Source organism: Pipistrellus kuhlii, unplaced genomic scaffold (assembly GCF_014108245.1).
Source record: "Pipistrellus kuhlii isolate mPipKuh1 unplaced genomic scaffold, mPipKuh1.p scaffold_m20_p_7, whole genome shotgun sequence".
In the NCBI taxonomy this organism is placed as follows: Eukaryota; Metazoa; Chordata; class Mammalia; order Chiroptera; family Vespertilionidae; genus Pipistrellus; species Pipistrellus kuhlii.
The window spans coordinates 49,633,787-49,660,359 of record NW_023425573.1 but is presented as its reverse complement, the minus strand read 5'-3'; the positions used below and the strand labels follow the sequence as shown (position 1 = coordinate 49,660,359).

Sequence of the window (26,573 nt, the reverse complement as noted above, 5' to 3'; positions counted from 1 at the left end):
AGCATTGTACATGTTTTAACTCATTTAAAACTCACAACAACCCTCTGAGGTAGACATTATTTATTATTATCTCCACCTGACATCATAGAAACTGAGGCAGAGAGAAATTGAGCTTCTAAATCAATGCCATATAGCTGGAAACTAGAGATACTCAGAAGGATTCCACAGTCTGGCTCTAGATTATGCTCAACATCAAAAACCACCTAGCCCCTTTATTGACATACTCTAGATAGGCCTGATCAAGTGCCACATGGACTCCCATAGCTCCCTTTCAAAGAAAAGCCACCCACCGAAGTACTCAGGTTGTTCCTCCATTTGAAATAAGAACCTTCTAATTTAACGTATCTTCCTCCTCAGGCAGTTGGTTCTGACACACTTTGGCCTTGAAAATAACAGTAAGGGTTTTGCACATACCATGTTTCCTGGAAAATAAGATATCCTCCAAAAATAAGACCTAGCGCATGGAAAGATAAGACATCCCCTGAAAATAAGACCCAGCGCAACTTTGGGAGAAAAAAATTAATATAAGACACTGTCTTATTTTCGGGGAAACAGGGTAGTAGCCTCCTGCAGTAGTTTAAGCTGTGAGAGAGAAGCTCTAGCTAAAGCAAAGAGCCACCTTGAGGGAAACTAGAGTGAATTTACTTTGAATTTGAAATGAAGAATTTGGGGTCTGATACCCTACTTTCACCAACCCAAGATTGGTCTGGAACATAATCTGACTCTTGAATACTTAAAAATAGAGATAATTGAACACCCCACGCCGTGAAGTGGGGCCTTGAAATTCTGTGCTAAATTCAGTGGTGGGAGTGCTGATTTGCATTAATGTAGTCATGCCTACTTCATCAACTTAGGTAACTGATGATCAAGCTGAGTACCTAAGTGTTCCTCGTAACACAATAGACTAGGAATCAAGCCAGGATCTTATTCCTAGTTCTAAGTTTAACGAGATTTATAACCTTAGACAGTGTACCCAGTTTCTCTGGGCTTCAGTTCCTCATCCATGGACTTTGTGTCTTGGATTGAGTAACATCTCTTACAGTGATCCTGCAATTCTCAGAAATCAGTTAGGAAACTTAAAGAAGACTTGAATAGAAGCTAACAGGCTTCCATTGGAAAACTGTTCTTCCCTAAAATGTTTTTCTGGAGCTTGATTTATAATTACAGGAGCACAATTCACTCTTCCTACTCCATAATAAGCCTCTTACAGCAAGCAGTGTCCTCAACATTCCTATGTGGAGACAAATGACAAGCCGTAAAGAATCAACATGTGGAAGAGAGGCAGCATGGGTTTTAGGAAGAGGCAGGGTTGGAAGAGAACGCTAACATAATTCTGCTATAACTCAACTTAGTTCCCTCATTATTACACTGGCTTGAAGGTAACTGTCCTCCAAGTAGGAAGGATCACAGAACAAAAAGAAAGAAGACATGAAGAACTCTTGGAAAATACATTTTGACTATAAATGATTTGAGTTCCAGAACAAGGTTAGAGAAGTCCAACAAGGTCCAGAGAGGCCCCTCCCCCCTCTGCCTTAATGTAGCAATTAAGAGAATGCCTTCACAAACATACCTCCTGGAGTGAGGAGGGGGAAGGAGGGAAAGGAGTGCTAGGTTCCTATTTCATTACCTAGAGCACTCCAAACCGCAGGAAGGAACTCCAAAAACTGACGATAGGGCTGGAAACAAACATTTCCAAAATGATAGAAACCACCTCTTCAGTGTTCAATAATAGAGACATGGCAGAAGAAAAGAAAAGAAGAACCAAAGATGAAGAAGTAGGCAGCTTTGTTGTTGGTAACTCTTCCTTCGGGACTGGGTAATCCTGGAAAAGAGAAGATGCCTCAGGTGAGTAACCCCAGCCCCCAAAGGTCCACACGACCTTAAGCCAGGGCAGGACCAATGTCATATTAATACATCAACCAGGAAGGGCACTGGGAGATAAAATGCCCCCACTGGCCCCCAAAGACAGAAGATGGGAGGCAAGGCAACACCAATCTCCAAATGTGCCCTGAAGATAAAAATTGATGGGGCCAGGGGACACTAGAAAGGCTCTGGGGAACAAGACCATTGTCTTCCCTGAGGAGCCTCCGGTTACTTTAGAAATTAAGAGAATCAATAGGATTTCTGCTGGATATTGGAGTCAGTTACTCTGCGTTGACCACTAAAATGGGCACCCTGTCTGGCAGGGGTTGCAATCAGAAAAAAGGAGAGGCAAAATGATTTCTGGAAACTTTTCCTTGTGAAATAGGTTCCCAGTCACACACCCAGTCTTTCCTATATGTCCCAGAATGTCCTGTCCTTTTACTAGAAAGATATTTACTAAGTTAGGAGCATCAGTCAGTCTATTTGTCATATCGTTAAGGAGGAAGTCCCTAGAAACAAGGGAGTAGGTCTCCTGATGCTCCTTCAGAATGACCCAAAAGCTGCAGGAAAGTCAGAGGTTTGGGCAAGCCAACAACCAGGAGGGGAGGCTCTGGTCCCGCCTCTCTCAGTCACTTGTACCTAATCGCACTGGCATTAAGAAACAGCTCCTCAACCCCCACCCCCACCCCTAGCCCCAATGGGCAACAGATCTACAGTTTCACGTGGCATTTCCTTTTTTCCCCAAACAACTCCTAAAGCTGGTGGAATCCTATCTGTCACAATCTCTGTTTCCAAGAGAAAGTATGGGTCAGCAGGAGGCTGGGGCCAACACAGGCCTCTATCCTACCTCTGAAAGTTGACTTTGGAGGGACACTACACCTTGTCTCCATCCCACTGGGAAGTACCCAACAGCACTTGGGCCAGCCAGATGCAATGTCCTTCCTCTTTGACTTTTAACTCCAAGAAGCAAGAGTCAGCCCTTATTATATTGTCCTTCAGGGGAAAAAACAAAACACCCTCATAAATGATCAATTACTATTGTAGAACAAATGCTACCACACCTGAGTTTACAATTCGGAACGAATGTGTTCCAATATATCTTCATAAAAACAGACAGTGCAGCATATTTGGCTTGAAGATTATAGTCTGTTTGCCTTCCCCTTTATCTAAACCTTTCCTGGCCTCACAGCAGCTCTGTGACCCTAAGGGAAGTCATTTAAACATTATGAACCCCACTTTCTTCATCAGTAAATATAAAGATACTGCTACCATCTCCACTTGTAATTATGATAAGGAAGAATCAAATTATTTACATGAAATCACTTTGTAAACTGCCTAGTGCCCGAGTACTTATTTAATAATTAGTAGCTCAACTCACAAATCTGTACGCCAAAGCTTGCTGCCCCCTCCTGTATCTCTGCCCCCACTGCCCTAGCCTCCTGTAGCTTCCCTTGCCTCCCTCATAGCTTGCTACTCTTCCCCCTCCTTTAGCTCTCCGTCACCCACTTGTAGCCAGTAGCTCACTGCTGCCCTCCTGTAGCTCTCTCTGCACCCCCAGCCCCCTTGCCTCATAGCTTGCTGCCCCACCCTCCTGCTAATTTGTGATCTGGTTGTTACATAGTTGGTCATTGTTACATCTTTATTATATAGGATTAGTACACAAACATTAAGGCTTAATTAACTAATATTAGGCTTTTTTTTCTTCAAACTATCACCTTTGTTTCCTTTTCTTCTACCCCTCAACCCAATTAATCCCTATTCACAATCCCTCCTATACACACACACACACACACACACACACACACACACACACACACATCAGGGAAGCACCACATTATAGCACAATTTTCTTATCTGCTTGGCCCTCTTTTCCCACCCACACCCACCAGGCTTGATCTTTGTATGCTCCTTCTCAGCTTTCCCTCTTCAGAATAGTCTACTAATGATAGAATAAATATCCCGACTAGCCCAACTTTCTTTCTTGAAGGAATGAATTGTTGAAAAAATGGCTTGTTCCAAGATGTCCTTGAAGCATCTTACAAAGTCCAAAAATTCAAATGAAGTATGTCATTCTTTGTAGGGTACATTAAATTATTTCCGAGAAACTCAGAGCCCAAAATAACAACTCAGATCTAGGAAACCAAGACAAGTTTGTGTTCAGAGGATGCCATGCAAAGCTACTTGTACACATTATAGTTTCATTTACAGAGTGGAAGCCATTGACAGTGTGCAAAGGCTGAGTCTGGGCCCAGAATACCACCTGTCAGTTGCTAAAATGAACAAATTAAAAGAAACAGTGGGTTTGTGGCTGGCAAACTGGCTCCCTAGGGGAAAGCAAGAAAGCAAGCCAGCCCTGCTTGTAGCATTTATCAATCTCCATGGTGGAAATACTCCAACCACAGGTGATATCAAGCTCCTAATGATTTAGTAACCAGCTCACAAAATTGGTGATAACTTTCTAGTCACTTGTTCCTGCGAGGTCTGATACATCACTGGCTCGTTGGCAATATGGATAGTTCTTAGAGGAATAAAGCCCCCCTGATTTTTCAACCAAGACCAGAGAAGTTCACGGGCAGTCTTTCTTCCATTTCTGGATCCTTGGTTCTAAGAAAATACACAAATATTAAGCTCTTTATTCTTCTTGAGTGAACTAGTTAATAAACTATTTTATCTACACACACACACACACACACACACACACACACACACACACACACCATACTACATTCTTCATGAGCTAATGACTTGTTTCTCCCCTAAGTTACACACTTCATCTGTTCTTTTGTGCATTCCAGGAGGATTTTTATCAAAACTCTTGGTCCTTGCTATTCAATGGGTAATCCTCAGATAAGCACTACATCACCAGAGAGCAGATTAGAAACCAGAACTTCAGAATGTCCCCATGATCTAATATATCAGAATCTTTATTTTAACCAGATTTGGCATGCATCTTAAAGTTTGGAAAGTGCTGCTCTATGCTCTATCAATTTATACTTAGGATATAGACAAAAGCCCAGAAGAGATTTGCTATTTCCCATGCCACAAAAACAAATAACTATCTTGTCCCTTTGCAGTGATAATTTGAAAAATTCTACATAGATTTTTTTTTCACTTAAGACATGAAAATATTCCAGAATTATAAATATCCTGTCTGGCCCAACTTTATTTCTTAAAGCAATGAATTAAAACATGAAAACAAATGGCCCTTTGAAGAGTTGTGACAGTGTACTTTCTCTTGGGAAACTACCAAAAATAAGGCATGCTAGAGAGATGCTCTAATCTTGGTTCCTACCTTTCTCTTCAATCTTATGATTGTCATTTAATTATATGCTGTGATAGATGGAATAATGCTCCTTCTCCATGACCACATCCTAATCCCCCAAACCTGTGAATATGTAGCCTTATATTTAAAAAAAAAAAAAAAAAAAAAAAAAAAAAAGAGTCCACTGGCTTTATTCTGTGCATGATCAGCTGTGCCTGCCAGACTGTTCAAGTGCTGCCAGGCTATGCAACTTTTAAATGTTCTGGTCAGCCTTTCTGGTCAGGAAGGGCTTAGAGCAATACTAAGCAATGGGCTAGGCTATCACCCAGCTTTCCAGAGACATAGAAGCACTGAACAGACTGTACAACCTCAGAGGGAAGGGGTTGGGGGTAAGAAAGCAGCCAAAGGACTTTTATGCATGCATATAAGCATAACCAATGGACACAGATAGTAGGGCATGTGCTGGGAGGGAAGGTGTTGGGGGACAGCCAGGGAAAGGTTAATGGGGGGAAAGGAAGACATATGTAACACTTAAAAAATAAAGAATTTTTAAAAAAGAAAGTAGATTCAACCTAAAATAAATAAATCAATCAATAAAAAAATCTGACTTTGTTTTGAAATATTGCAAGAGTATATAAAGTAAATAATAAGTCTTGGTGTGTGAAGAGAAATTGGCAGAGAGACTCTCAGTCAAAAGTCAGAATGTTTGTTTTCTCCTAATTCCCTCCCCTCCTTCTCATTTTGCAACTCCCTTACATACTCCCCTGTGGCTGGCACCATTTTCTTTCCAAGCCAATTGTATATTTCTGAAAAGACAGACATCACAGCTTGTATTCATTGTTACCCATTATTTCTCAGGGAAAGTTGCTTTATGACTACATCTGCTGCATAACAGATATTGAAGACACCTTCACAAAATCAGAAAAAGATGGGAGTCATCTCCCATGAAATACTAAACACATTCCATATGAACCTATGGTATTTTTTAAATCACGTGGGTTTTGTATAAGAAAAATTATGCTCTCAGGCCTTGTGCTGTTATGGGGCTTGCTGTTAGCCTAAATTAATAATGCTTATGAGTATGACTGCAGGCAAAAGGAGTTTCTAGAAAACTCTTACACAAAACGACAGGTTCTCAAACAAGCAATGCAGCAAAGACATTCCCCAGAAATCCAAAACAGATTTAGTCACCACTCTGTCTCATCGATACCACAATGACAAAGTATCCCAACGTTTTAACTATAGCCTATGAACTGCAACTTTATTGAGATCAGATTTACTAAAAACCCTATTTGAACCAGTGATTAGATTTTCTACATGCTGCCTTTATCCCAAAGCTGTTCCCATTGGTTTCCATCATTCCCGACCTTTGTTGTCCCTCCTTTTGCAATCTTTACCTTTACCTACCAGCGTCATGACTGCTTCACTTGGTTTGGTTCTGTTGCTGGATATGTTCATAAACTACCATCTTCTGAGTGTTCATAGGAGTGTCTGAGTCTTCGTATGCTAAGCAAGTTACTTGAAAAGCAATTATTTAGCTTCTTACAAAAGAAAAACATGTAGAACTCATGTAGACAATTTGGACCTCTGAGAGATTTTCTTGATTTGGCAGTATTTTTTTCAAAAATTAGCACACCTCTATATAACAATTCAGTATTCTGACTTACCTTGAAAAACTGGAAAATGTCGCTACACAAGTCATCATTCTTGTGTGGCAGCAATTAGCTGGACGTGAATAATAGTTGCCTCCATTGATTGTACCCATGCTTCCCCACCTATCTCGGTCCCCCATTCCTCTCTCTTGTGTTACCCTCAGCTTACCTAATACATTTAAGTAAGAGCCCTGCACTATACGAAGCTGCCAAGCAAGGCAGGCACTATACAAATCAGCATCACTTTTAGCACACCTCCTTTGAAAGGAGGAAAAATAACATTTATTACGTATCAAGTATGTTCCCAGTGATCCCTGTCAACAAATAGCTCACATTTGAGAAGAGGCAGCCCAGGAAACAAAGAGCCCAAGTACAACAAGATGCATGCAGCCTTAGTAAAAAAAAAAAAAAAAATGGCTCCTTGTTTGCAATGAGCATCCCCCTGGGCACACAGTGACAGAGTGATTGCAGCAGCAAGTCTAAACGCAGACACCAGCATCTGTATTCAGGACGGAACTCCAGAAACTAGAGGAAACTGTCACTGCAAGGCTGGAATGAAAATGACCTCATTTCTCCACACCTCAATGTCCTCATCTTAAATGGGGATGATAATGTCCTCTCATTAGATTGCTAAACTGATATATTAGACGAGTTAGTGGTAAGCCCTTAGAGAGTGTTGGCACGTATTAAATGGCTTACAATACTAGTTATTGTTGCGACACTTGTAACTTTTATAACTTTTAAGATAAGGCTCTGAAGTAGGAACCTGATAATGGTGGTGATGGTAAGGTGAAGGAGTGTGGGAACAGGAGACCAGGGCAGGTTTAATGACGGGAAACATATACAGGGCTCAGTGACTTCACCCGGACTGAAGGAATTACACAGATCTTGTAGCAATGAAAACCCTTGGCGCAGGGGTCCCGATACACCGAGAGTGCCCACCGCATGCTTGCATGGCTGTCTTCATTGAACGCACAATGGCACCTGTTAATTGATGCTTCCTAGACTGGTCCCAGGTTGCCTCTTGGTATGTCATCAGTAAGTGATTATCAAAAGAAGTATATATTTTAAAACATATGAATAATTCAGGAAGCCTCGACCTGGACTGATACCAAAGCTTTGGGATTGGCAGGGCTAAGTCTAGAGGTAAAGGGAAAGCAGCCCAGCTGGAGACCGGAATAGGTCTGTGGGAAAAGAAAATATGGTGCCAACTGAAACAATTCCTTACTATGGGGCAATTGTATCAATTGTGTATATTGTTCAACCTTTAGCAATATCAAAATCTTTTTCCTTAATAGTTATGATCGCTTTTTCACACAACGCAAGGGGTTGCTCAGGCTAATGAAGAACAATCTTTCCTCCTAAAATCCAATCTGGGTAGGAACCTGAACATTGAAATATGAATGCATTTACTCTATGGCAAAGAAGAGACGAACCACTCACAGAAACAAAGAAAGCAGCAAGTTTTCTCTCCTCTTTGTCCTTGTCCCACTTTTGATGGGCAGAGAGGAGAGGCAGGGCCATCATGTGGCCGAGGGAGACAGAGTGAGAGGCCAGAGAGAGTCTTCAGGACAAACAACTGTGCCTGTCTGGGAACCTAGCCCACTGCTGTCAAAAGGCCATTTTTCTCCATATAAATGCTTTTGCTCAACATTGCTGCAACTCTTCTCCAATACACGCTGCCCTGTGGCATGAACTCCTCTCCCCTTTTTTGAGGCTGCCAACTTCCCCTCTGGCGCCAATAGCCTATTTTCCAGACCTGGCACCAGAGGCCAAGAAATCCTAAAAGCTGGTGGCATGGTCTCTGTGCACAGTCACGTTTCCCTTAAAAACTTTATGTATACAATATGATTACTTACCGCCAGCGCCCAATCTCTGCCAGTGCCCAACCTGCTCATCTTCCAAACTCCCTCTGCTATGTGGGAAGAGGGAATTTGAAACAAATTTTCTTCAAGAACATGTCAGATACAGGTATTGGCATAAAACCAGATGCATAGAGCATTGGAACAAAATAGCACAGATATAACCCTTGTATAAACAGTATAGTAGATTAATTTATAATACAGGAACCAAGAATTAACTTATAACACAGGAACCAAGAAAGGACAGTCTCTTTAATAAATGGTGTGGGGGAAAGTGGACAGGCAGGCACATGCAAAAATATTACATATATAAAAATTAACTCAAAATGGATTAAAGACTTGAATGTAATACTTGAAACCATAAAAAAAAAATCATAGAGGGTAAGCGCCTTGTTATTGGTCTTGGCTATGCTTTTTTGGATTCAACATAAAAAACAAAAGCAACAAAAGCAAAAATAAATGAGTGGGACTACACTGAGTGGCCAGATTATTATGATCTCTGAATGCATAATAATCTGGCCACTCAGTGTATATACTATATAATAAGAGGCTAATATACAAATTGTCCCCTCTACCAGGAGTTTGACAAGCAGGCAGGCCAGCCAACCTCCCATGTCCCCTGCCCCTGGCCAGGCTGGTCGGACCCCACCCATGCACGAATTCATGCATCAGGCCTTTAATACACACACACACACACACACACACACTGAGTGGCCAGGTTATTGTGTGTTCAGAGATCATAATAATTTGGCCACTCAGTGTATATTAAACCAAAAAGCTTCTATATGGCAAAAGAAACCATCAACAAAATAAAAAGGCAACATTCTAAATGAGAGAAAATATTTGTATATTATATATCTGATAAGTGATAAATATATAAAATACATAAAGTAGCCAAAAACAATCCTATTAAAAAATACACAGAGGATCTGAATAGACACTTTTCCAAAGAAGACATAGGTATGACCAATAGTTACATTAAAAGGTGCTCAACATCACTGTAATTCAGCCATAAACAAGGTCTTTTGCAACAATGTGAATGAACCTTGACTGTAACATGCTAAGTGAATTGAGTCAAATATGATTTCAATATATGTAGAATATTAAAAATTCGAAAATCAAAACCATACAAATGAGCTAACAGATACAGAAAAGAGATTGGTGGTTGCCATAGGTGGGAGGTAAAGGGTGGGTGTTTGGATGAAGGGGGTCAAAGGGTACAAATTTCCAATTATAAATCATAGGGATATATTGTATAGCATGATAGTATTGCATATTTGAAAATTGCTGAGAGTAGACTATGTTGAAAATGTTAAAACATTTTCATATTAACATAAAAAATATGTTAAAACATATTTTTACCATTGCATATGTTAGTTATGGGTTTGTCATATATGGTTTTTATTATGTTGAGGTATGTTCCCTCTATTCCCACTACACTGAGTTTTTGTCATAAATGGATGCTGGATTTTGTCAAATGCTGTTTCCAAATCTATTGATATGATCGTATGGCTTTTATCCTTCATTTTGTTTATGTGATGTATCATGGTAATTGATTTGTGAATATTGTACCAACTTTGCATCCCAGGAATAACTTACTTATTCACAGTGTGTGATCTTTTTAATGTATTGCTGAATTGTTCGCTAATTTTTTGTTAAAGATTTTTGCATCTGTGTTCATCAGGGATATTGGCCTATGATTTTCTTTTTTTGTATGTGTTTTTGTCTGATTTTGGTATCAGGGTAATGCTGTTCTCATAAAATGAGTCTGGGAGTCTTTTCTCCTTATAAGTTTTTGGAAAGTTTGAGGTTAGGTATTAATTTTTTAAAAAATATATTTTATTGATTTTTTACAGAGAGGAAGAGAGAGGGATAGAGAGCTAGAATCGTCGATGAGAGAGAAACATCGACCAGCTGCCTCCTGCACACCCCCCCCCCCCCACAGGGGATGTGCCCACAAGCATTGCACATGCCCTTGACTGGAATTGAACCTGGAACCCCTCAGTCCGCAGACCGACACTCTACCACTGAGCCAAACCGGTTTTGACTATTAATTCTTTTTTGAATGTTTGGTAAAACTCACCTGTGAAGCCACCTGGTCCAGAATTTTATTTATTTTTTATTACTAATTTAATTTTGTCAGTAATTATCAGTCTATTCAGATTGTGTTTCTTCCTGGGTTAGTTTTGAAGACTGTATGTTTCTAGAAATTCATCCATTTCTTACAAATTATATAATTGCTCATAGCATTTTCTTATATTTCTGTTATGTCTGTATTGTCATTTTTACTAAAGTTTGGGACTCTCTGCAATTCTAGGTCTTGTATATCTATTTCCTTCACCAAATTAGGAGAGTTTTCAGTCATTATTCTTAAATAGGTTTTCAATTCCTTAATTTCTTTATTCTTCTTCTAGTACCCTTATTATGCTAACGTTACACCTGATGTTATACCAGACTACCATCATCATCATCATCATCATTTTGCTTTCTGATAGTGTATTTTCCACTACTTTGTCTTTCACATTGCTAATTTGATCATCTGCTTCATCTAATATGCTATTCATTCCCTCTAATGTATTCTTCATTCCAGTTATTGTCCTTCATTTCTGACTAGCTGGTTTTTGTTTTGTCTTCGTTGAAGTTCTCAATGAGTTCCTCTCTTCCTCTCCTAAGTTCATGAGTATCCTTAAAACCAGGGTTTTGAACTCTGTATCTGGTTGACTGCTTTATTGCATTTCATTTACTTCTTTTCTGGAGCTTTGTCATGTTCTTTCATTGGGGACATGTTTAACTCCTCGTTTTGGCTGAATCCTGTGTGTGTTGCTTCTATGTATTAGGCAGGTCTACTCTATCTCCCAGTCTTGTCTTAGTGATCTGAGGTGGTAGGTATTCCGGGGGGCCCGGTGGTGCAGTCTCCCATGTCACCTGAGCCAGGCTCTGGAGGTGTCCTCTGTGTGGGGGTAAGTGGACTGACCCTCGGGCTGACTGGCTGTGAGGACTTGCTGTGACTACAGCGGAAGCGCTCTGGTGCCAACCTAGTCTACCCTCAAGTGTGTCATTTGTGTTTTGTTGAGTGGTGCTCTCATTTGGTAAAAGGCTACCCACTAGGTGTGCTGGTTCTGGAGCCTCTTTGGAGGGGCTCCAGAGCAGGTCAAAATCAGCCATAGCTTTTAACTAGTTTGGGGCTATCTGGTAATAGATACAAAGTGATATGTAGTGCAATGATGCTTATGCTGGGCTTGGGGGCACAAGGAGAGGCTAAGCTGCAAACCAAGGCTGGCTGCTACTAGTTCTAGGCTTAGGACCCTTCAGTAGGCACCACAATGTGAGCTAAGGTCGGCTGTGACTTGTGCCAGGCTTTGGCCAATTATTTGAAGTTACGTCCCAAGTCGACTGGCTGCTGTTCATGCCAGCTTTGTGGCCAACTATGGGAGTTATAATGTCAGTTAAGATGGGTCGCCACTTGTGCCAGCGTTGGGGCCACTTAGGAAGAGGTACAGGGGATGCTCAGGCTAGCCACTACTTGTTTGGGGCCTGTGGGCCTTTGAGATATTTTGATAGTCCACAGCATGAAGCAAGGCAGGCAGCTTGTGTGGAGCTGCTAGCAGATGAGGTTTGGGCCAGGTGCACAAGTTGGGCAGGATGGGATCTCAGAGAATACCAGGTGAGAAAATGTTAGCCAGGTTAATGAAGAGCTCACATTTGGCACCAGCTGGGCCTGCAGGGTGAATGGAAGGAGCATTCAACAAGGGAACAAAGGCGCCTGCCAGCACTTACATCCCAGAGAGCTGCCTTGATTCCTGTCCTCCCAACCCTTGTCTTGTAGCCATTATCAGTCCCCATTCATCCCTGGTACCTTCTGATATGTTGCTCCTGGGCTGTAGCCCAGAAGGAGTGAGTTCACGTGGGAGTCCATGAATGGGCTCTTAAGACGGTCCCTAGGTGTCCAGCAGCCCTCTGTCTCCCAGATGCAATCCCCCACTGGTTTTCACATCCAAATGTTATGAGGATTCCTCTTCCTGGCACTGGTGTTCCAGCCTGAGGCTGGGACCCCTCAGTCCTCAGGGGAGACCTCGGTAGCCAAGATATCCCTCCAGATTCTTAATTGCCACACTATGGGTGTGAGACCTGCCCATTCTGCAGCTGCTCCCTACCAATCTGGACATGGCTTATATATATCCTTAGTTATGGGACTTCTGTTCAGATTGTCTTCATGTGGTTCTCAGTGATAGTTGTTCTATAATGTAGCTGAGATTTCGATGTGGTTGTGGGAAGGGGCGAGCACAATGTTTACTTACCCTGCTACCTAGACCGAAAGTCATGCTTTGATATTTTTCATAGTGTTAGAGGAGACGCACTTCTGCATCTGCTAGTAATACACATTTGAAGCAGCGTGCATTTTCTTTAGTGAAGGATTTGTTTACTTTGGCTGTTATAGTTCAACAGGTTGGCAATTAAAAACCGGTTTTTGTATTCCAGAAGGTGGTGCTATAACTCAAGGTTTTGGTTTCTCTTACCTGAGCAGGTTCTCAGGGCTTCCCTCCTCTGACAAGGTACAAAGAGAGCTGGCAGCAGCATGTTGGGAGGTGTAGACTTTGCTTCTGAGGCTTGGGGGTATCGATAGCCCAACAAAATGACGCATGAGTTGGGCAGTCCCAGCAGTCTGTGGGTGGACCTCCTGCTAACGTCCCAAATCTTCCTTCACCTGCCCCCTGTCCCCTCCGCCCCAAGAGCCCTCCTCAGTAATTTAGGGATTGCTAAAGAAAAACAGGTCCCTCCAGCTACAATCCATGCAGCCAAGCAGTCTCTCTCTCACTACTTTCACTCTCCACCTCCCGATGGCAGAGAGGTGGATGCTGTGCTTTGCAATGTCTCTTTGGGGAGGGAGGGCAACTCAGTGAGCTCCCCCACCTCCAGGCTAATTTCCATTTCCCTCCTAGGGCATGCTGGACTCTCCCGCCAGGTTGGTAGATCTCTACAAAATTTCTCTCGCCTGACTATCTGCCTACTTTGGCATTCTCCAGGTTCCCCTTTTCCCAATCATGGCACGTGGGTGTTGGGTAGGCTCGCCAAATCCTTTGGATCCATATTCAGGTGCATGGATGGGTAAAAGTTGCCAGAAGTCCCGGTGTAATGTGTAGAAGCATTTTTGTTCTGTAATGGATGTCCAGTTACTTATAAATCAAAAAGGAGAGAAACAAGGAATGACTCATGCTGCCATGAGGCTGACACTCTAGAAAGCTAATGTTCTGCCACTTGATCTGGGTGCAACCAATTTGTAAAATTGATAAAAATGCATCAAGCTGTACATTTCTATATATGTATACTCTTACATATGTAATACTTCAATGAAAGTTAAATGCGAATGCGACTTCATCCTACTTTTGGGTATACAGCCAAAAGAATTGACAGCAAGAACTCAAAGAAATATTTATACACTCAGTGTTCATGGCAGCATTATTCACAAGAGTTAAAAAAGTGGAAGAAACCCAACTGTCCATCAACAGATGAGTGGATAAACAAAATGTTGTATAGACATACAAATGGAATATTATCAGCCATAAAAAGGAAGTAAATTCTAATAGATGCTACAATAAGAATGAACCGTGGAGACATTATGCTAAGTGAAAAAGCTAGTCTCCCATGAAGGGACAAATACTGTATGATTCTACTCAAATGAAGTATTTAGAGTAAATTCATAGAGACAGAAAATAGATTGAGAGTTACCAGAGACCGAGGAACAGGGACCTATTGTTTAACCAGTACAGCTTAAGTTTTGCAAGATGAAGAGTTCTGGGGATGGATAGTGAGATGGCAGCACAACCCTCAAGTTGTGCATCTAAATGATTATGATGATAAATTTTATATCTGTATTTTACCACAAATTTTTAAATACACTAGAGGCCTGGTGTACAACATAAGTGCACTGGGGGGCTTATGGGGAGTGGGGGGTCCCTTAGCCCATAAGCTTTAACATATGCAACCTTGGAGGCTGTCTGCCTGCTGGGGATCGGGCCTAAGCTGGCAGACAGACATCCCTCTCGCAGTCTGGGGCTCTCACTACCAATGTGCTCGCGAACTATGAGCCCGGCTTCTGGCTGAGCAGCACTCCCACAGGCGCACTGACCACCAAGGGCCAGCTCTTGCATTGAGCATCTGCCCATTGGTGGTCAGTGCAAGTCATAGCGACCAGTCATTCCACCATTGGGTCAATTTGATTATTAGAGTTTTATTATATAGGATAATAATACAGGTAAATGTATTGTTAACTTACCTCTGGTGAACTTTTCAGAATCTTCAAACTTCTTCCCCTTTGGGGATACTCTGAACCCAATCTTTTCAATCTCGTTGAACAGAGTTAAGTGAAAAAAGCCAACAATGGACTCTCCTCAAGCATATGGTGAGATGGGTAAGACTGCTTTCCACTCGCAAATGGCCACATACTAAGTAAAATGCTTTCACATCCTCCCTCCCATTTCTACTCACAATCATATTGTTAGGAAGGCATACCAGTCATTTTTTAACCAAGAAAAAAAAAAAATCACAGCCAAAAAAAGAAACAAACAAAATTCAGATTATCTGATACCAAATTCTAGCTGGAAACATCCTCATAGAACCCCTCAAGTTCATTACTAGACTTGAAAAGCAAATTCGGTTTATGATGATTTTCTATTGTTCCCATAAGAAAATGTGGTACATTATCAAGATCTTTTTTATACACTGAATATAATTCACTTCTTGACTTGAAAACATTTTATTTAATTTATACAAATAACTACTAAATACAAAAAGTAGATTAAAACAAAATAGTTATTTTTTTTTTCTGGCAGAGTTTAAATGCACATAATGGATAATTCCGAAGAAAATGCATTTTCCCCACAGCGTTCAGGACTAAAATTCTACTGAAATCTTTGCTTCTAAATCAGTAATATATTCAGTGGTGTCACATGGGTAATGGCTAAATACGTTCTGCATATGAACTGAAAAAAAAAAAAAGTTACAGTCTACACACATACAAATGTGAAGCACTTAAAATGTGAATTTAACTGAGGATAAAAGAAAATGTCCATTTCAGATTATAGTGTTAAAAACATTTCGGTAATAAAATCATAAGACCACATAAAAATAAGCTTTAACATATGCACAGAGCAGTTTTGTAAAAACTGCTATGTGCACAAATAATAAATAATTTGCAAAGTTGTGTATAAACAATTCCTAATGTTCAGCATCATTGTAAACATCAGCACATGTGTAAAATGCAGCAAAGTCTGACATTATATTTTGTTTTGCCAAATTGAATTCCTATTATCCAAAGACAGACCAATGGAGTATGCAGCCAATGTTTTGGCAAGTTGGGTCTTTAAAATTAAGAGTAACAGTGCAAGTAAGGAATGCAAAGAATTCCTAGTGCAATAAAGAAGAGAAGCACAGGCAATATTGCTGATTAAAAATTCACCACCTCCTTGAATTTCCCGTGGGGAGTGTCTAGGAGACTCGTGAAAGATATGCAAAGCCACTGTCTTAATGCCCAGATCTCTCTTAGGATTTCTCTGTGTTCCTCCAGTTCCCTACCTTTGCAATAGTGTCTGTCCAACATCAGTCTCTGCGGTGTGAACAGTTGTGAAATGCCCAGTTCACAGTCATTGAGCGAGGTTAGGGTGGTTTTGGTGTCTCCCTGACACATGGCTGGGTGAGATGCCTGCCTTGTGGAAGCAGCCATCTGGGGAGGGAGACAGATGGATTCTGTCTGACAACCAGTCAGGCCAGCATTAGGTCCCAGCTGGACAATGACGACGACGTCAAATCTTCCTTCTTGACACCATGAAAATGTCAACAGTCAGTTTTCAATTTGTCTAGGGAATTATCAATTTTGGTCAAAGTCTTTTTGATACGCAGAGCTGTGAGTCTTGCGGACGGGTTTTGATACCAGCACTCTTTCATCAGCTTGGCCAGAGAAGTTAATGTCTGCAGAGAGAAGGAGCAAACACCACAGTGAAAAGGTGGTTTTTGGGAGGGATGAAGAAGCTCGGTAGATGTGTTAGCTGTGCTGCAGAGCTCTAGGTCTCGTGAAATTAAAGTGGTGTCATTGCCATCTTTCTTAAGCCAATCATTGAGGCCTTGACGACTAATACAGAAGCCCCACTTGAATTGCATGGCATCTGTCCTTTGGACACCTAGACTACCCAATGACTTCATCAAGTCAATTACATGGTCAGGTCAAATCCCTTGATGGTTTTATGGGTGCTACAAATGGCAATACCAACCCAGAGTTAAAACTGAAATGTGCAGAAAGGGTGATTTCTCAATGTCTTAGATTTGCTACTAAAGAGCAGAAATAAGGTCTTTCAGCATTGAACAACATGTTTGCAATTTCAGATATGCAGAGATGGAAAAAGCAAAACAGTTAAAAGCATCACTCAGTGTCTTCTTTTACACATAAAACCCCAGTCCTAGGGCCAGTGGTTTAATAATGAGACTCCCAGTAATAGGAATTTTTGTGAATACTGTCAGTCGTTAGCAAGATCTACCTAACTAGATCAGCTGTGGCTCTTTCAAGAAAGAGACAATTTTCTGTACCTACCTAACTAGATCTAAGGCCTTCTGCATAAAATAGGGAGAGAAAGCAATAGGTAACTGAGGCAGATCACTTAAGAGCCATACCAAATGAAACACAAGAGCAAGCCAACAGCTGAGGACAGCTGTAAAACTAAGAAGGTGGTTCTTACCGGATCTGAGAACCATCTGTTGGGTATGTTTGGCCTCTGTTGATCCACACAGACCACCTTCCTCATATCTTCAAAACTTGGGTCATTGGGAACCACGTCATAGAATGGTGGCTTGTAATCTTCCACAATACCTGCACACATGGACAAGAATTGTGTTGGCTTAGCAAGAGGGTAGAGGTTTCCTCGGGGTTTTTATTATAATTTGACAGGAAAAGTACTGATCACCCTCCTCATCACCTTTCTCACACTTCAAGATGATTCTGAAAGCTATAGGTAGGTCTTAAAATAAGTGGGAAACAAGGCAATAAGTAGATGTCCTGCAGAGAAACTGGAGGAAAAATAATTGTTACAAGAAACTGTGACTACGTCTCATGTAATTACAATTAACAGAATGCTCCCAGAGTGTATATAAACATCTCTGTAAGATCCAAGACAAAAATTCCTTTGGTGATCAAAAAAAGACACGACATCTTTTGACATGAATCTAGTAGTCGTTTCAGACCATAATAGGAATAAAAAGTTATCCACAAACTAGAGCTACAGGCAAATAATCCAAGAGCATTATCAAAATACACATTTTTAGTATGATTAGGAAAAAAGTCCTTGCTATAAAATAATTCTTCCTAATGAGAGGATACAGGTAATTAATACAAATTATAAATTTCCTTATTCATTCATTGTACATGGACTGAATACATGCTAACTGCCAGATATAGCTTACTGATGGCTCAATTATTTACTCTCATATTGGAGAACAAAATATAGAGGATAGTCATTTGAGAAAAACAAGAATGACTGAAAAGGATAAACTCTTCCCTTATTCCCAAATATGAAAGTGGTTAATTTCAGCAAAATTACACCAACTGCTTATTTTTCAGAAGAGGGAGTAATTCCACAAATAGAAAAATGTTTTACTTTATCATTTGGGGCTGGGGGATCTGAGACAGTTGCATAGGAAGACCCCCAAATTCACCTTATCCGAGGGACACACCCAACATACACCTACACATAGAGCCATTCCTAAAGAACAACAACCGAGGGCTGATTAATCAGCTTCTGCACAACCAACAAGAGAGGAGCCACAAAGAGTAGGAGAGACAGAGACGTGATCACCATGGGAACACTACCAGAGAGGTGATCTGCAGTAGGAAGAGATGTCGCTGAGGGGCCAACATGGCAGATTCACCTGATCTGGGCACAGCAATAAAGCAGCGATTTAAAAGACACCTTATCATTTGCAACAACATAGATGGATCTACAGGGTATTTTATGCTAAATAAATAAGCCAGATAGAGAAAGACAAATACCATATGATTTCAATTATAAGTGGACTCCAGAAGTCAAAACAGAAAGACTCAGAGATACAGAGAACAACTTGATGGTTGCCAGAGAAAAGGTAGGCAGGTGGATGGATGAAAAAGGTGAAGGGGGAAAGAGGTACAAACTTCCAGTTATAAAATAAAGGATTAAGTTTTTCTAAAATATGACTAAGTTTTTCTAGTTCATACAAGCCACCTGAATAGCTTCAATTTCCTTTTCATATATCAAAGAAATTTATTTAAGAAAGAGTATCCATTCTTATAAATTCCATATGAATACAAATTGTTTACACAAAACATTAGCTAAGATAAAGAGCCTCTGTTAAAGAAATACTATTATAGATTTTTTCCCCTTAAACTTCACAAGTCCAACTAAGTTTATTTGAAAAATAATGTATTCTAATTATGTAAAAATAAATTTCTAGTTGATACTATTTTCTAATTAATTTTTCCACACTGCATAACTGCACTGTAAAATTTCAGTCCCTGGATTAAAAACCTTTCCTGGTAAATTATAAAGAGCTGATATTAGGCATAAACCCTTGCTCAGGTAAGACGACTGGAGCCAGCTCACCTTTAAGGCCCTACCTACTTCTCTTGTAAGGATCCCAGGAATCATTCAAACAAAAAGTCTAATTCTTTTCATTACTCACAGACACCCCATACAATACCCCTGGATATGGGCCTGCAAGATAATTTATAACTTTTCAAGGACCACAATAGTTTATAGGAAACATAAGAGATATGCCCTTCCCCATCTCTCAATTTTTCTAAAATTTTTTTTTTTTTTTTTTTTTTAAATCTAGCATAACAGCCAGCTATTTGGGGTAATTTGCCTGACTAGTTTGGAAAGGGTTATGTGATTGTGAACAGTAACACCAGCTGGATTTTCCTACTCTTTAAATGCAAAAGAAAAAAGTATGGCAAGATTTTTAAAAGTGATACCCAACAATGAATTTCACTTTATAAAGCTGAGGTTTCCCCTTATGTGTATATTTACCATATTTTAACTTTATTAAAAGCCCCCATGTTTAAACAAAAGGAATTGAGTTTAAAAAGAAAGACCATCTAATTGATTATGCCTGGGACTTAGTCACGCCTCTTTCTTCAAATATGGGTCAACTGCTGATTGTTTCCATCTGACACTGGTCATGCTTCTCCAGAATAAAATGCACCTGGGATTAAACTCTGGCCGCCATGTGCAACTCCCTCTGCTGAAGGAAAGCAATTATTACAAGCAATATAAAGTACATTCTGTACCTAAGTGTGGGACACCACGTTCAACAGTGAGGGTGATAAAAGTGTAAGACACGCTCTTGGTTTTATGGGAACTCAATGTCTAGTGAGGAAGAGGAGGAGGACAAGCCCTGCTCTTTGCGGTGGTGTTTTTTAAAGTCTGAATTTTTTTTTTTTTTTTTACTTCAATACTTACTTTATATCTTTAGAGGCAAAGATAGAGTAGAAACCATCACTATATTTTTATTTGTTGATTCCTAGCTTTACTCATATCATTCTGATCCATTAAACTGTGTGCACCAGAGGTTTTGTTTGGAGATACAAAAACGAAAAAGATGTGATGTGGGTAATGGGGAGCAGGAAAAGAGAAAAGGGAGATGAGAAAATAAATCAAACTAGCATTAGAGGTAGGGGCAGGGAGAAGGGGCAGGGACATGGTACTCAGAGAAGAAAAGACCTGTGTGGTTATTACGAACCAGGTAATTGGGTGTCACTTAAGTTTAAGTAACCTTTCCAGAAGCTAGGGCATGGGCAGACATAATAATGAGTTTTCAGGGCAGAGAAAAGGGTGAGGGAGAGGAAACACCAAGGAAAGGGGGCGCTCCAGGTGAGGGGGTCAGGGGGAGTGAGGCAAAGTAAGGAGTTACAAACGACACATCCTCAGAGCTGGAGAGAAAGAAAGAAGTCTCTGTGGCTGAAATCGGGTGCACATGGGTAGTGAAGAGAACAGGCCACGCTCCACCTGTGTGGGTCAGTGGTTGAGCATCCACCCAGGAACCCGGAGATCACGGTTCAGTTCCTGGCCAGGACACATGCCCCGATTGCCAGCTGGATCCCTAGTGTGCAGGAGGCAGCTGATCAATGGTTCTCATCATAGATATTTCTCTCTCTCTCTACCTCTCTTTTCCTTTGTCAGAAATCAAGAAAAACATTTTTTAAATCATGCTTATAAAATAAAAAGAGAATGAGAGAGAACAGGTCAAGGCCAGACTGTGAAATGATTTGTGTTGTTAAGATAGGAAGTCAGGTACAACTGGTCCTTGTTTCTGCCAACAAGTGACAAACAATTTGGTAGCCAGGCAAAAAAAAAGAAAAAAAAAAGTGAACTTGATGTCCTTTAAAGACACCACCCAATGAACAAACTGCCAAATCGTGAGCCAGCATGAATTCTGGAAAAGTGACTAAAAATACAAAGCACTTCAAGTGCCAAATGTGTGGTACAAACAACAGAAAGACACAGGGATGCAGAGAAGAGGAGCTCTTACGTGGGGGTCAAGAAGAGGGAGCTGAGCCAAGCCTTGCTTTCCCATATCAAGCTGTTGGTGTGACTCAAAGGGCCACGTGAAAGAAATCGGAGGCATTATTCATTCCCAACTCCCCCACAACCTTTGGCTTGTGCATCTCAATTATACAATCATTTGTTCCTGGGCGTATGTTTCATGGAAAGTTTTCTCTTTTCTGGGGCAAATATAGCTTCACCAACCAATATCCCTACTAATTTGCTGCTTGGCTCTGGGTAAACCCCTTACTGCCACGACTCTGTTCCAACACTTCTGAAGGACAATCTTGAAGCTGATGTTCACATAAACAAGAAAGTCCATAGCACTTCAAAAAGCACGACATGACAGAGAGGTCTTTCCCAAATGCTAGTCTCTAGAAACAAGGCCTTGCTGGTGATCCTCCCCCAGGCCTGAGACCCTCCCAGAAGCCCCCATCTCCTACCTGCTTGACAGCTGCATGGGGACCTACAGGTCTCTCTGCTTCAAGTCCCCCACCCCCTCCATCATATGCCTCTGCCCCCAGCAGCGTATCTTTGGGAGAAACTAAGCAGAAAGCTCATTGTGTCCCTCCTCTATGTGTAGGCCATCAGCGTTGCCCATGGGAAAGTTGGTGCTCATTGCCCCGTAACAACCATTCCACGCCACTGCCCTCCTTCACGTACCTGGGCATCAGCCACAGGAATTACTTACAGTTGCATCAATAGGACACTTTTACGACTCCCCACAGCTCTTCCTTTTGCCTGGGAGGCCAATCGTCCTCCTTGTCTGATGTTATTTCTCATTTCCTCCTGCACATGCTCCCAAGCTGGCCCACCTGAGAAGGTCCTACTCATCTCAGTTATGACTCCGTTCATGCTTCCGTCTTCAGAGACCCTCCCACCCTGCTGCCAATACTCCAGGCCTCTGGCCAACTTCAGTGTCCACTCTGCACACACAGTGTCCACAGTGTACCTCAATCATAATGGCTTATACTATTAATTTATAATGTGTTCAACTAAAATGTGTATACCTTTAAACTGGATATTTCTTGGTGTGTTTTTTTGCTCAACTGCTTCCCATAGCATAACACTCTAACAAGCATATTATAGACACTAAATACATATTAGTTAAATCACATGTGTCAAACACAAGGCCCGCGGGCCAAATCCGTCCCGCCAGGCCTTGCAATGTGGCCCACACCGCGCTGTCATCACTGCACTCCACTGCGTTTCCATCACAATGACAGTTTATGACTGTTCAGTAAACCATTCGGCCCACGACTTAGGCTGGATTTTAGATTTTGGCCCCTTCTCTGATTGAGTTCGACACCCCTAAGTTAAATGAATATTGATTATATGTCCACAAAACCCTTGAGGTTAGATATGCTTTCAGCATTTGGAGCTTTTTACATTTTACAATGGTAGTAAGTGGTACACACTATCTTCATGTGATACCCTAGCAGAGTCAGAGTTTAATTTTTTTCTATGATACGTAAATATTTTTTGACTCATTGTTGTAACACTAGATCCCATCACAAAATAAAGCCAGTAACAGTGAAACAAGAGTGTGTCCACACAGCCCCACTGTGGGCACTGAGAGCAACAAATGTACAATAGTATCAGAAGGATTCGCTCAAGGAAAGGTGGGGAAAGGGCAACCGAGCTCTGCCAGCACAGGTGTGACCTCCGTCCCTCACTTGTTCCCAGTGGAACAGTAACAATGCCCGCGGAGCACTTACCATGTGCCAGACACGCACTGGGTGCTTTCCATGTGTTTTCTCATTTAATCATGAGAACTCATTAAAGTGGATACTATTGTTATCAATCTTTTTTGGATGATGAAACTTATGTTAGTTCTCAATTCAGAGAGTATGATTTCAGAGCCAGTTAATGACTGTATTTCTCTGCCTCTAGTGGGCCCGGGAGAATCTGCATAACGGTACAGAGGGTGCCCCCTCAGAGGTGTCCATGTGCCAGGCTTTGGTCCTGAGGGCAAACACAGCAGGAGAGGCAGAAACACACCACAGTGTGTGTGGCAACCAAATATGAGAAAGGTCCTGTTTTGTAAAAGTGTGTGCCTGTACCTTGGTACACTGCCTTTTCAAAAATCCCACTGTACCTTCTGATGGGAACCCGAGCACTGCATTTCCTCTGGGTCCTTTGAGAGTCACTGGGTTATTGATAATAGTGAGGTGCATCCGCCACAGAAATGACACATTTATATGGCATTTAAATCACAATGAAACTTTGTGTGAAAACATACAGTAGACTGTGCACTAAGGAGATACTGTAAGCAAAGGTGTGCTGGACAGTAAAGGTGATTGTAATTAGATTTTAAATCCATGAGCAGGCAACTGCAGTATCAGAGCAACAGAATGATGGAGTTTCTGTATACAAGGTCTCCCACCGAAGGCCGCAGCCCAGAGGAAAGACTCCTAAACTCAAGAGGGCACATGCTGAGGGATGCTGGGAAGACGTGTTTCTGACCAGACCACAGCTAAAAGGCACTAATCCGGTTACAATGTTCCCTGTAACTACTGAAACCCTCCGTAAAGTCCTTTCCTCAGACTGCACTGAACTCAGGTGACCAGAAACAAATACATCTGCAGGACTATAAAGAGAGGAAAAGAAGAATACTTCCAGAGAGGTAGCAAAAAATCTAAAAAGGAAGGCTAAGACTAAGACTCTTAAGGGAGAAATAAACCCCTTAGGAGCTTGAAAGGGAACACAAGTTTCACCTGAAGCAGTGGTCGGCAAACTCATTAGTCAACAGAGCCAAATATCAATAGTACAATTATTGAAATTTCTTTTGAGAGTCAAATTTTTTAAACTTAAACTTCTTCTAACACCACTTCGCCAAAATAGACTTGCCCAGGCCATGGTATTTTGTGGAAGAGCCACACTCAAGGGGCCAAAGAGCGGTATGTGGCTCCCAAGCCACAGTTTGCCAACCACTGACCTAAAGTATCAGGACAAGGCACGGACATGCTGCTGGGACAGGGTCCGATGGCGTCCTGGGGCAGTCTTCATTTCCTGGCCTGGGGAAACTGATTTACTGTATTCCATTTTAACACGAGATCTCACGAGTTCAGTCCCTGATCCAGCAGCATCGGCACCTCCTGGGGCCCTGTTCAAAAGGTAAATTCTCCGTCCAAGCCGAGACCGACTAAGTTAGGAATGCTGGGGTGGGGCAGTCTTCTGTGTTTCTAAGTGGTTCTGATGTACACTCCAGCTTAAGAACCACTGATCCAAGCAAACCCTGCCTTAAGTTCATATAAAACATGCACACAGTGAAGGTGAGAAAACTGTTTTCCTGCCTACCAATTCCAAATTCAGTGTCAAACTAAACACAAAAAGTAAAATCCAAACAATACTATTGAGCAATTTGCAGATGTGAGATGGACTGAACTCTCATTTCCTGTACAGAAACAGCATGAGGTTTATTAGGTGTAGCAAATAAATGTAAAATCCCAATAAAATCATGAAATGCAATGTAGTTTCATATTCATGGTCCACTTGAGGATCACAGTGCTCCGGGAGCACTATCTGGTCATCAGTTTTTACAACGGACTCAGGAGCTCCAAGGACACATAATTATAATGACCTTCTGAAGATATTCATATATTTAAATGAGTTGTATTTTATATGCAATAATTTCAAAAATATGTACTTTTAATGACAGTTCCTAAAGCTGGTAAGAAAGCAAAATACGTACATCGCACCCTAGGGCGAGGATGATATTGTGAATTAGTACAACTCTTATGGAAAGCAATTTGGCAATATATAAAAACATCCATAGTCTTTGACCTATTAAGGCTACTTTTTTTTCAGATTAAGAATTCCCCAAATGAAAAGTTATATGAACAAAGAGTCTACTACAGGCCCCAAATGAGGAGACAGGATGTCTAAGGATATGGAAATGGTTAAAAAAAATACCATGTGACTATTTAAAATAAAAACAGGCTATTTAACAACATTAAAACACACATATAAATGAAAAAGATACTGCAGAATTGTATCTAGACTACGATTACAACTATCTCAAAAATATGCATAAAGAAGTAAAAAGAAACATGAATTTTTCAATACAAGAGCATTTTTTTCTTGTTTATTTTCCAATTTCTTTCTATTTTGGTAGTAATATTGAATGACTAAGATGTTAATATTAACAAAGTAGACTTGTTAAAAGCTTGGAAGATTCTCAATTTTCAGTTTAAACATTTCTATGTATGTATGGTGTGCATGTGAGCACATGAATATTTATGGAGAAGAGGGACTAGAGCAACAGGAAGGAAAATATCAAATTAGTCATGGTCAAAGGACAGTAGCTGACTTCCAATGAGACATGATATACCCTTACCTTCCCCCCAAAATCAAACCACACCACAGAGCAGAAGCTGAAGCCGCAACATTTTAGGAACCAGAAAAACAATCTAAATAATGACATTAGGGGGAGATCCCAAAGCAACCAAAATATTCTCTTCTGTTCTTCATCTTTTTTCCCCCCAGAAGTAATGTTAAACATGGGACAGATCAAGCAAACCACCATTTGTTGAGCTACACTTTAAACTGATGATGTTAACTTCGCACCAAACATTAATCGCAGTTGATCTTTAAAAGCTTGTGACACGGGGACCTAGTTTGCAACGTAAGTTCTTACACAGCCCTAATCGCACATTTCTGCCGCACTAGGCTGCCAGCTCACAGGCTAGCCTGGCACCACTCCAGCACCCCTCCCCACTCCAGCACCCCTCCATGCCCCAGCACCCCTCCCCGCCCCAGCTGGACTGACCCCATCCTGGCCCTGGAATATTAGCGCTCTCTTAGTTGGGGCAAGTTCCCCATCACATGGCTTATTATGACACTAATCCTTCTCTAAAATGTCTGTTAATTAGAATTTGATTTTGAGTTCGAAGGAGCTCAAGAGGGGGAGGGTAAAGAAAGGCAATGTGCAATTTCAGACAAAGTTCAGAACATTATAAATCAGCAAAACAGTCTCTCTGTTGCAAACAATTCTCCAGGCGCTCGAATGGCACAAAATGCATGTCAGTGATCCCAAGGATTGAGAAATAATTACCAAGAAAATGTTCAAGATCCTATTTTTTTTTAAAGTACTTTAAAAGATCTGTCAGGTTACAATGCATGTATGTTTATGTTTGGTCTGAAACAATAGCTTTGATATCCTTAGAGAGTTTGTTAAAAGCAAATACTCTGCTGTTGGGGGGTGGGGGAAAGCTATCATGAAGACATGCCTATATTAATTACTGCACACTAAAACTACATTAAGTTACCCAGATCCACTTCCCTCTCAGAACCTCCCATTCTCTGGCTGTGTGTTCATGAAAATTATGATTGCCCCAAAAATCTCGATCCTTGTAAGAAAACATCATTGGAA

At 41.1% G+C, this 26,573-nt stretch overlaps 1 protein-coding gene across 7 annotated transcripts in view; it reads right to left on the bottom strand.

Moving 5' to 3' along the window:
• Positions 1-15,377: 15,377 nt before the first annotated feature.
• The window catches only part of ACVR1 (activin A receptor type 1), a 129,367-nt gene continuing 118,171 nt past the window's right edge, over positions 15,378-26,573 (bottom strand). For all 7 annotated transcript variants that reach the window (XM_036420941.1, XM_036420942.1, XM_045575693.1 and 4 more), the window contains 2 exons: positions 17,366-17,496; positions 15,378-16,604 (listed from right to left, as the gene is read on the bottom strand). In XM_036420941.1, the coding sequence (XP_036276834.1) occupies positions 16,470-16,604; positions 17,366-17,496 (266 nt within the window). In that variant the 3' untranslated portion in view covers positions 15,378-16,469. The remainder of the gene's footprint in view (positions 16,605-17,365; positions 17,497-26,573) is intronic.